Here is a 12,223-nt window from a genome sequence, read left to right as displayed (position 1 = left end):
TATGAAAGACAAAGGTACAAGAAACGCAATATTGATGTTAAGGATACCATCAGAATGAGCTATTCGAGTGCAAAAGGAATTGTTTGTTTTATCAACTACACAAAGCATTTGATAAAGTAAAGCACAATAAGTTATTTGAAATATTACAAAAAACTCTAGATCTAACCATAGAATCCCCTGTTACTGTTGCCATCTTCTTCCTTTCCCCACCCTTCTGAGCCACAGAGCCAGACTGACTGCCAGAGGCACAGCCACCGTTGCTTCCCCCAGGTAGGTCGTCCCCCCTAACAGCACTCAAACAGGAGTACTGATTGTTAAGGGGAACAGCCACAGGGGTACTTTCCACTACCTGACACCCTCCTTTCCCTCTCCTGACAGTCACCCACTTATCTGTCTCCTGTGGCCCCAGGGTGACTACCCGCATGTGCTCCTGTCATCTCCTCACTCTCCCTAACTTGGTCCCTAAGGAGCTGCAGCTCAAAGCACCTGGCGCAGATGTGGCCATCAGGGAGGCTGAAAGTCTCCCGGACATCCCACATCTGACACGCAGAACAGAAAACTGGCCTCGCAGTCATACCCACTATTCTAATGAGCCAAGCCCTGCGAAATGCTCCTTTATTAAACTCTGCTCCCCGACCAGCTCTCTCTCCCTCTCTTCAAATTGATTAGTCAGCCGCTAATGCTAAATATTAAGATGCTGTTGTTGAATGTAAATTTCAGAGATTCTTTGAGTATTCCCAGAATTGGCTTAGCTTGGCAGAGGCAAAGGGGACTGAGATGATTGGTCAGTGAAGTCAATGAAGAGATGAATTTGTTCTACAGTACATTACCATTGTATAAGATGTTTTGAGTGACTCATCCAACACTGACAATAATGCACCCAATATACAAGCTCACAAATGCTTCATGTAAAACTGTATTGAGAGGCTGCACTGTAGAAGACTATGATTCTATGAGAAGGTTCTCCACAGACACACCCAACTTCACTAATGCAGGGTGGTGGTCAGTAAATTCCTACCTGTTTACCTCTAACAAAATGAAAGTAGCACCAACAGAACTGATGAGCCACATTCCTCCCTTTGCTGTACAATCACTTTTCCAACACCATCTCAAGGCAATGACTCATTGGGTAAAGAGAGGGAACAAAAACTATAAAGTTTTTGATTGTTACATGATTCAATGTAATATTCATTAGTCCTGATGAAGGGTCTTAGCATGAACTGTTCATTTTCCTTCAAGAAAGCGGCCCAACACTTTGTGTGTACTGTTTAAACTGCTCTTTTTTAGGGAAAAGAATCTGTACAGGAAACAGGTGATAGAGATGTATTATTATTATATTGGTGAAAGATTGGTCAGGATGGATAGCTTCCTCAGCACATGGTGCTTATTTCTGTTTTAAGTGAGTGCAAGTGCACTAAAAAAGTGGCTCAGATCTTAATTACTTTTCCTGATGTGTCAGTGAAATATGAATGGAATCAGCTGTGATCCCTGGCATGTACAAACTGACTGCTCCTAAAGTACTTCCTCTGTCTCCTATGCATTGTACTGCTTCCACAATACAACTAATTTCACACCATATACATCTGTGATAACCTGATTCTGATTCTGATGGTGACCAGAGTCCTGATTCTTGTCTAGGGAGTCTAGTTGGAGAATGGATTTGGGGGAATATGGACTCTAAATTATGATGCCTTCCTTGGTGAAATTCCCTTTTGATATTCAAAATCCTAAGTATGTATATATTATCAGATTCTACTTGAGATTCACTTTCTTCCAGGCATTTACATGAAAAAAAGAAATACAACAGAATTCATGAAAAACTATACCTAAACAAAGACTGACAGGCAACAACTGTACTGTACAAATACTGTAAATAAGTAGCTTGATAGATAAATAAATAGAATCATATTGGGAAAATGTTGAAAGTGGATCTGTGGTTGTAGAATCAGTTCAGAGAAGTGGTGCTTGAGGTTGTGCTCATCGGTTCAAGAGCTTGATGGTTGTTGGGTAATGACTGGCAGTATGAGATTCCATTGGAAAAAAGTCAGCGAAGATCTAAGAAATCTGCTGATGCTGGATATCTAAAACAAAAGTAGAAAGTGCTGGAAGTTCTCAGCAGGTCAGCCTGCAACCATGGGCATTGAAACAGAGTCAGTGTTTGAGGGCAGAGATCCTTTGACAAGTCAATGAGATTCAATCTCGAGAAATACACAACAACTTATCACGTTATTGAACTTCTCTCCCAACTCCCACAAAACTGATATTATGTCACATGTTGTTGTTTTGTCATTGTCTTACATTCCACAGAGCAAAACAGTAAGGGAATGTGCAATTACCGAGGGCAAGGAAATATTTGGTTACTGATGACATGGAAATTTTATTTTCTAAAATCTGTGTTTTCAATGAAATGACATTAACCCAAATGTTAAATCTTACCTCATTGATAATAGCCTCGTATTCACATTGTGGTCTTCGGGCAGAGTATGTGTAACCTAAGAACAGATTAAGGAAAACATTCTTAATTATTCAACATCATTAATGATATTGCTAATCCAGTCCATGTCATTGTTATTCTGAGAATATCTATCTACATTTTTTTTAAATGTAGGAACATCAATTATTAAAGGACGACAAAGTACATGTCAGAGGAAATTTTGCAACTGTGCATTCAGAATGTCACAGTGTTACTTAGAGAGGACATCTTGGAGGGCTCATCTGGCAAGGCCACATGAGTACAGCTCAGTAATATGAAATATACAGCAGACTGAAAAGCTTGAGCATGCAGATATTAAGGAAGAAGATGTGCAGGACCTTTTGGAAAGTATCAAGTTGGATAACTCACTGGGACCAGACAAAATGTACCCCAGGCTACTGTGGGAGGTGAGGGAGCAGATTGGTGAGCCTCAGGCGATGATATTTGCATCATTAATGGGGACGGAAGAGGTTCCGGAGGATTGGAGGGTTGCTCCCTTATTCAAGAAGGGGAGTAGAAATAGTTCAGGAAATTATAGACCAGTGAGTCTTACTTCAGTAGTTGGGAAATTGATGGAGAAGATCCTGAGATCCAGGATTTATGAACATTGGAGAGGTATAATATGATTAGGAATAGTCAGCATGGCTTTGTCAAAGGCAGGTTGTGCCTTACGAGCCTGATTGAATTTTTTGAGGATGTGACTGAACACATTGATGAAGGTAGAGCAGAGGATGTAGTGCATATGAATTTCAGCAAGGCATTTGATAAGGTACTCCATACAAGGCTTATTGAGAAAGTAGGGAGGCATGGGATCTAAGGAGACTTTGCTTTGTGGATTCAGAACTGGCTTGCCCACAGAAGGCAAAGAGTGGTTGTAGACGGGTCATATTCTGCATGGAGGTCGGTGACCAGTGATGTGCCTCAGGGATCTGTTGTGGGACCCTTATTCTTTGTGAGTTTTATAAATGACCTGGATGAGGAAGTGGAGGGATGGGTTAGTAAATTTGCTGATGACACGAAGGTTGGGGGTGTTATGGATAGTGTGGAGGGCTGTCAGAGGTTACAGCGGGACATTGCTAGGATGCAAAACTGGGCTAAAAAGTGGCAGATGGAGTTCAACCCAGATAAGTGTGAGGTGGTTCATTTTGGTAGGTCAAATATGATGGCAGGATATAGTATTAATGGTAAGACTCTTGGCAGTGTGGAGGATCAGAGGGATCTTGAAGTCGGAGTCCATAGGACACTCAAATCTGCTATGCAGGTTGACTCTGTAGTTAAGGTGGCATACGGTGCATTGGCCTTCATCAATCGTGGGACTGAGTTTAAGAGCCGAGAGGTAATGTTACAGCTATATAGGACCCTGGTTAGACACCACTTGGAGTACTGTGCTCAGTTCTGGTCACCTCACTACAGGAAGAAAGTGGAAACTATAGAAAGGGTGCAGAGGAGACTTGCAAGGATGTTGCCTGGATTGTGGTGCATGCCTTTTGAGAATAGGTTGAGTGAACTCGGCCTTTTCTCCTTGAAGTGGCAAAGGACTAGAGGAGTATAAGATGATGAAATGCATTGATTGTGTGGATAGTTGGAGGCTTTTTCCCAGGGCTGAAATGGCTAGTACGAGAGGGCACAGTTTTAAGGTACTTGGAAGTAGGTACAGAGGAGATATCGGGTAAGTTTTTTCCACAGAGATTGATGAGTGCGTGGAATGGGCTGCCAGCAACAGTGGTGGAGGCGGATATGATAGGGTCTTTTAAGAGACTCCTGGATAGGTACATGGAGCTTAGAAAAATAGAGGGCTATGGGTAATCCAAGGTAATTTCTAAGGTAAGGACATGTTTGGCACAGCTTTGTGGGCCGAAGGCCCTATGTTGTGCTGTAGGTTTTCTATGTTTCTATGTTTCTACAACACAATGGTTTGATTATAAGCCTTATAATAGCCAGCAGGAGCTTCATGAACAAATATGTAGGCAGATGATGGAAAAATGTATAAAAAAGATCAAAGTTAATGCAGTGGGTGGCTTTAACTTCTGCAGTGTTGACTGGGACCTCCTTAGTATCAGGGACTTCAATAGCTAGAATATGTTGGATGTATAGAAGCAGATCCTGTGGTCCAATGTGGACCATGGTGGTTGAGATGCCCACAGAAGCTACTCCCATTGTTTCCAGGAGGGTTTCTTGAAACAATTTGTAGATAATCCAACTAAGTCTGGAATCTTGAACTGGGAAAGAGCTAGCCAGATGATCAAAGTTCAAGGAGAACATGCAAACTCTGTAAAGACAGAACTGAAGAACTTCCATACTTGTGGGTATGGAAGTATGGCAAAGTTTGGGAACCTTGGAATTATGAAGCTAAAATCAGACAACACCATTGAAGAAAATAAAGGAAACAGGAAAGAAATTAAACAAGGAATTAGGAGGGCTAATTCCTTGGTCTCTGCAAATGAAGGAGATACAAATCAAGGTTGAGCAAGAATGCAGATAAAGTAAGAGAGATGTTGGCAGGTTAAAAAGGTTTCAGGAGACTTGAAGGATACAAGGGATAATGAAGGAATGAATGGCTTAGGGCAGGGGCTCCCAATCTTTTTATGTTATGAACATGGGCCCCTACCATTAACTAAGGGGTCCATGGACCCCAGAGTGGGAGCCCCTCGTGTAGGGCAACACAGTGACACATCCGGCAGAGCTGTTGCCTCACTACTAAAAACACAGGTTTTATCTTGATTTCTAATGCTGTCTGGGGGAACTCAGTAGATTCAGCAGCATTTTGGGCCATGACCCTGCATAAGGACTGAATTAACTCAGTCAAGGCCTGGAATGAACTGCCCAAGATGGAGTTGGAAACAGGTACTCTCATAACAAGGAAGGTAAATACAGGTAAATACTTCAAGAACAATTGGATCTCTAGAGATAGTAAGGCCTATTAGGGACCAGAAAGGTTTGAATGTGGAATGCATGAGTTTGTTTCTTGATGAATACCTTGCGGTTATTTTCAGAAGAGTGTAGAATTAAAGTAAAAGTACAGGCCCAACCCACCCCACCCCAAATATTCTCTCTGATATCCTCTCCAATTGGGCAGAAGGTACAAAAGCCTTAAAGCATGTTTCACCAAGTTCAAGGACAAATTCTACCCTGCTGTTATAAGATTATTGAATGGTTCCAGGTGCAGTAAGATCCTTAACCTCACAACCTAGATTGTTATGTTACATAAGAACCTAAGAAATAGGAGCAGGAGTAGGTCATCTGGCCCTTCGAACCTGCTCTACTGTTTAATAAGACTATGGCTGATCTGGCCGTGAACTCAGCTCTACCTACCTGCCTTTTCCTTGTAACCCTTAATTCCCCTGCCACAAAAAAATCTATCAAACTGTGTCATCTTCAAGGAGCATTGTCTCAGAAAGGCAGCATCCATTATTAAGGACCTCCAGCACCCAAGGCATGCCCTTTTCTTACTGTTACCATCAGGTAGGAGGTACAGAAGCCTGAAGGCACACACTCAGCGATTCAGGAACAGCTTCTTCCCCTCTGCCATCCGATTCCTAAATGGACATTGAACCCTTGGACACTACCTCACTGTTCTTTTTTAAACATACTGTGTAGTATTTCTGTTTTTAGCACAATTTTTTAATTTATTCAATATATGTATACTGTATAAAGTATACTGAATAAGATTTATTTATTTATTATTATTTTATTTTTCTCTTCTATGTTATGTATGCATTGATCTGCTGCTACTAAGTTAACAAATTTCATGTCACATGCTGGTAATAATAAACCTGACTCTGATTCGTAAATATGCAGTATTTAGTAAGGAAGCCTCTACTGCTTCCCTGAGCAGAGAATTCCACAGACTCACTACTCTCTGGGAAAAGCAGTTCTTTCTTATTTCTGTCCTAAATCTATTCCCCTGGACCTTGAGGCTATTTTCCCTAGTTCTAGTCTCAGTCACCAGTGGAAACAACTTTCCTGCCTCTATCTTATCTATGCCTTTCATAATTTTATAAGATCCCCTCTCATTCTTCTAAACTCCAGCGACTCAATCTCTCCTCATAGGCTAACTTCCTCATCTCCGGAATCAACCTGGTGAACCTTTTCCCCATCGCCTCCAAAGTCAACAAGGAGACCAGAACTACACACAGTACTCCAGGTATGCAAATACCCTTCATCAGAACTGAAGAAAAATCTTTCTTCTCCCTTCTTTATTCTCCAATCCTGATGGAGGTTCTCAGCCTGACTGTTTACTGTTTTCCATAGCTGCTACCTGACCAGCTGAGTTCCTCCAGCATCTTGTGTATGTTGCTTGGATTTTCAGCATTTACAGATGAAGCTTTGTCTGGAAAAGAGCAAGGTGTTGCATTTGGGAAAACAAATATGAAGGAAGCCCACAGAAAATGGCAGAACCTTTCGGAGCATTGATGTACAGAGGCATCTTGAGATTTGAGTTCCTAGCTCCCTGAAGTGGAAACACAAGTAGAGAAGGTGATAAAGAAGGTGTGCATCATGATTGCCTTGATCGGTCTGGATAATGACTATAAACGTTGGAAGATCATGTTGCAGCTGTATGAAACCTTGGTTAGATCACATACAGAATATCATGTGTAGTTATGGCCAGCTTATTTCAAAATGGATCTGCAGACTTTTGAGTGGATCCAGGAGGGCTTCACCAAAATGCTGTCTGGATTGTAGATTTCTTTGGTTTGAGGAGAACTTGTGTTGTTTTATCTGGACATGAGAAAATCTGCAGAAGCTGGAAATCCAAAGCAACACTCACAAAATGCTGGAGGAACTCAACAGGTCAGGTAGCATCCTGAAAGGAATAAACAGTCAGCATTTTGGGCCAAGACCTTAAGATCCTGAAGAAGGGCCTCAGGCCAAAATGTCAACTGTGGATCTTTTCCATAGATTCTGCCTGACCTGCTGAGTTGCTCCAGCATTTTGTGCGTGTTGCTTTGTTTTATCTGCAGCCTTGGAATTTGAGACATAGATCGGGTATGACGTCAGAGTGTTTTCTCCAGGGTGGACATGTAAAATACTAGAACAAATGGTTGTAAGGTGAGAGGAGAAAAGTTGAAAGGAGATTTATGAAGGAGTATTTTTTAAACAGAGTAGTTGGCTGGAACATACTGCCAGGAGAGTTAATAGAAGCAGGTATACTATCAGAGTTTAAGAACATTTAAGCAGACAGACACATGGAAAAAACTCCATCATGGATGGTCCCAAGCCCAGCTGTGAAAGGAGGAAGATTGGGCATGGGGCCAGCAACCCCACCCTGTAAAAACCCAGAGCTACAGAAACACCAACAGAAGCTCCAAAGACCTCATCCTTAGGAGAGGAAGGATCTTTGCCTGGAAAATCTATGAAGGTGTGTGATAAGAGCAGACTGAGGACTCTGGTGAGCTGTTGTTGGCAGTCTATGTTCCAGTAAAGGTGATGAGCTTAAGAAGAAGGTGAAGAATTAACAGGCAGGGTATAGAGGGATATGGACCTCTATCAAAGGATATGGCAAGAAGGTAGGTGTATGGTGTTGAGTGGGATCTGGGATCAGCCATGATGGAATGACGGAGCAGACTTGATGGGTTGAATACCCTAATTCTGCTCCTATGTCTTATGGTCTTTTGGACCATGTGGAAGCAGATGAGATTTATTTAGACTGGCAACATGGTCAGTTCAGATATGGTGGGCAGAAGGACCTGTTACTTTCTAAGCTCCAACTACTTTGCAATAAAGGCCAATGTACCATTTGTCTTCACATATATCCCTCAAAATCTTTCTTATCCTTGTACAGTACTGTGCAAAAGTCTTAGGCACATATATATAACTAGGGTGCCTCAGACTTTTGCACAGTACTGTGGTAATTTTAAGTATTGCACTGTACTGCTGCCACAAAAAATAATTTAACATATGTGAGTGATGATAAACCAGATTCTGATATGGGTCTCTATCGTGGACTGAGAGTGGGAAGAGGGTAAGGAGAAGGGTATCATGGTTGGGAAGAAGGGAGGGAGTGGGAAGCACGAGGGAGACATTCTGTAGTGATCAATAAACCAATTGATTGGAATCCAATAACCTTGCCTGGTGTCTCAGAACTGGATATGTCTGCACCCGTGCCAATCCCCACCCCAGCACATCTTCTCTGTCAAATGTCCCACACTTCTCCATCAGCACTTCAACCTCGCCATTTCCAACATACTTTGATGCCACCAGATTACAACCTCGCTTACCGCTTCATGTTGACAAATACAGTACTGTGCAAAGGTCTTAGGCGTCCTATCTATATATGTGCCTGACTTTTGCACAGTACTGTACCCTTCCAAATTTATTTTAAATATTGTCTCAACCACTTCCTGTGGTAGTTCATTCCCACACACATACCACTCTGTCATCCCTCAGGTTCCCTCATCAACCTTTCTACTTTCAAGGAACTATGGACTTAAGACCATAAGATGCTAAGACATAGGAGCAGAATTAGGCCATTCAGCCCATCGAGTCTGCTCTGCCATTCCGTCATAGCTGCTCCCAGATCCCACTCAACCCCACACACCTGCCTTCCCGTCACATCCTTTGATGCCCTGATTGATCAGGAAATTATCAAATTCTGCATTAAATATACTCACAGACTTGGCCTCCACCACAGTCTGTGGCAGAGCATTCCACAGATTAACTACTCTCTAGCTTAAAAAACTCTTCCTTACCTCTGCACTAAAAGGTCAGCCCCCAATTTTGAGGCTGTGCCCTCTAGTTCTGGATACCCCCACCATAGGAAGCATCCTCTCCTATGTAGTCTTTTCAACATTTGGTAAATATCAATGAGACCCCCCCCCACCCCACATTCTTCTAAATTCTGTTGAGTACAGGCCCAAACCTGCCAAACGCTCCTCACTGTTAACCCCTTCATTCCTGGAATCATCCTTGTGAACCTTCGCTGGACTCCCTCCAATGACAACACATCCTTTCTGAGATATGATGTCCAAAACTGTTGACAATACTCCAAGTAAGACCTTATCAAATGCCTTCTGAAAATCCAAGTTTATCCACCCTGCTTGTTATTCCCTCAAAGAACTCCAACAGATTTATCAGGTGAGATTTCCCTTTACAGAAACCATGCTGACTTTGACTTATTTTATCATTAATCTCTAAGTAATTTGAAACCTCATCCTGAAAAATAGACTCCAACACTTTCCCAACCACTAAAGGTTTGGCTAACTGGCCTATAATTTCCTTTGTTTTGCTTTCCTCCCTTCTTAAAGATATTGTGGATACAATAGGATCGTTTAAGAGTCTCTTAGATAGGTACATGGAGCTTAGAAAAATAGGGGGCTATGTGCTAGGAAAATTCTAGGCAGTCTCTAGGATAGGTTACAGGGTTGGCACAACATTGTGGGCAGAAGGGCCTGTAATGTGCTGTAAATTTCTATGTTCTATGTCCTATATTAAAGAGTGGAGTGACATTTACAATCTTCCATTCCTCTGGGACCATACCAGAATCAAGTGATTCTTGAAAGATCATGACCATTGTCTCTTCTGCAACCTCTCCAAGAATTCTGGGATGTAGTCCATCTGGTCCAGGTGACTTATCCACCTTAGGACCTTTGAGTTTGCCTCCAAAATCTAAAAGGACTTACACTCCAAAATCCCTCTGTATATTTTTGTGTTACTGTACACTTTCCTCTTACATTTGACACCCCAATGTACAAACCCTCACACTTGCCATATTAAACTCCATCTGCCATTTCTCTACCCAAATTTTCCTGCCAAATCCTTTACTGTCCACAATTCTGCCAAATTTTGGGTTGTTTGAAAACTATGAATCAGCCCACTTACATTTTTATCCAAATAATTTATATACATCATAAACAATAGAGTACACAGCATTGATACTTGCAGAAAACTCTCGGTCACAGACCCCACTCAAAATTACACCCTTTCCACCTCTATCCTTTGTTTTCTACAGCCAAGCCAATCTTGAATTTAATCTGCTAAATCTGCATAGGTCCCATATGCATTAATCTTCAGGATCAGTTTACAATAAGATACTTCGCCGAAAGTTTTACTTAAGTCTACGTAGACAACATCCACTGCCCTCCCCTTGTCAATCACCTTCATAAGACCACATGACCATATGACATAGGAGTAGAAATAGGCCATTCAGCCCATCTCAGCTGACCCTGAAGACTGACTGATACCTCATCATGCTCTTCAAGAGCCATTATACCTCCCCTTTTTGATATCAGCATGCCCTGGAACATCAGCAAGCCTCTCCCAGATTTTGCTATTCTCCATGTCCTTCTCCTTGGTGAATGAGTTACTTATTTAGTACCTTACCCACCTCCTCTGTCTTTAGGCATCAAATTTCCTCCTTTGCCGTTGAGTGGTCCATCCCATCCCCTTTAGTGTTAAATGCTTTGGGATTCTCTTTAATCCTCCTCACCCAAGGACATTCCGTAGCCACTTTTAGCCCTCCTGATTCCAGGTTTAAGTTTTATTCCCGAAAAAGACACGTGCTCCGTCACGAGGCTGATCATTACAGAAACCGGGACGGCTGCATGAAGTCTGTGTGAAGCTGCCCATCTACAGGAGGGGTTTCTGTATCAGGACGAACATACCCCTCCCCTTCACACAAAACAATCCTGGACGTCTGCTATGATCTGTGAGCATCTACAAGTCTGGCAGATGTGGTTAAAACGAATATCGCCAGGCGCTGGCGTCTATCGCGTCCCCCCCAACCGTAAACTCACAATCTCTCCTATGGCGGGACTGCCACAAGATGTGGCAGGTCGGGAGAGTCAGGCAGATCCTTACCTCTGAACGTGATCGAAACGAGTCTGTCATATTTGCCACCCAGGTTAGAAATCCTTTTCAGAAGCAGTGTAAGCGACATGGTGAGACCCCAGTATTCGCCGCCAGAGTTTTAAAGCTGTTAGTCAAAGTTCAGGTCCTACACCTGTTGGCATCCTCCATGACTCCGAGAGGAGTCTCGGCTGCTACTCTGGGCTGGGCGACAGCTTGCTCAATCAGATTCCTTTTGAGTCAAAGAACCCACGCCCAATACAGCAAGTTCACAAAACCTGTGGTGTTTCCGCCTTCCATCCCGGATAAATATTAACAAGGGAAATTATTTAAATATACACCTCCTCAAGCGTTCATTCCTTCTCACACAACTACCTTTCACTCCCTGTTGCGAACACACCTATGGTATTAGCACTTTGAGCAGGAAATCACATTCCTCATCCCCGAAGCATCCCGCGAACGTGGCCCAGCCCAGCACAGTCAGCTGCCATTCGCTAAACAACCTGTCGGTTTACCACGAAATGCTCACCGTACTGCGGGCGTACCTGAAGTAATGATAATATAAGTGGCGCATTCCATCGTCCCCGCGGCATCTGTAGGCAATCACATTAAGAAGTCGGTACGAAGCAGGATTTTGTTGACAACGTTCAGCTCCCAGGTAAACAATATCTACTGACCCTCCTTGGTCTATCCTGCCTATTATTTCCTCAAAGAATTCCAGCAGATCTGTCAGGCAAGATTTCCCCTGAATTTAACCATGATGACTTTGGCCTATTTTATCATGTGCCTTCAAGTACCCCAAAACCACATCCTAAATAGTGGACCCCAACATCTTCCCAACTACTGAAATCAGGCTAACTGGCCAATAATTTCTGTTTTTCTGCCTCTCTCCCTTCTTGAAGAGTGGTGTGACATTTGCAAGTTCCAGACCTCCAGAAACATTCCTGAAAACAGTGATTCTTGAAA

At 42.6% G+C, this 12,223-nt stretch overlaps 1 protein-coding gene across 4 annotated transcripts in view; it reads right to left on the bottom strand.

Moving 5' to 3' along the window:
* Positions 1-11,560, bottom strand: part of fer1l4 (fer-1 like family member 4) — a 353,096-nt gene extending 341,536 nt beyond the window's left edge. For all 4 annotated transcript variants that reach the window (XM_072244965.1, XM_072244971.1, XM_072244979.1 and 1 more), the window contains exons 1-2: positions 11,270-11,560; positions 2,437-2,492 (exon numbers count right to left, since the gene is read on the bottom strand). In XM_072244965.1, the coding sequence (XP_072101066.1) occupies positions 2,437-2,492; positions 11,270-11,348 (135 nt within the window). In that variant the 5' untranslated portion in view covers positions 11,349-11,560. The remainder of the gene's footprint in view (positions 1-2,436; positions 2,493-11,269) is intronic.
* Positions 11,561-12,223: the final 663 nt, after the last annotated feature.

This window comes from Mobula birostris, chromosome 2 (genome assembly GCF_030028105.1).
Source record: "Mobula birostris isolate sMobBir1 chromosome 2, sMobBir1.hap1, whole genome shotgun sequence".
NCBI classification, from domain to species: domain Eukaryota; kingdom Metazoa; phylum Chordata; class Chondrichthyes; order Myliobatiformes; family Myliobatidae; genus Mobula; species Mobula birostris.
The sequence above is the reverse complement of the archived record's forward strand: the minus strand, read 5'-3'. Positions and strand labels throughout refer to the sequence as shown.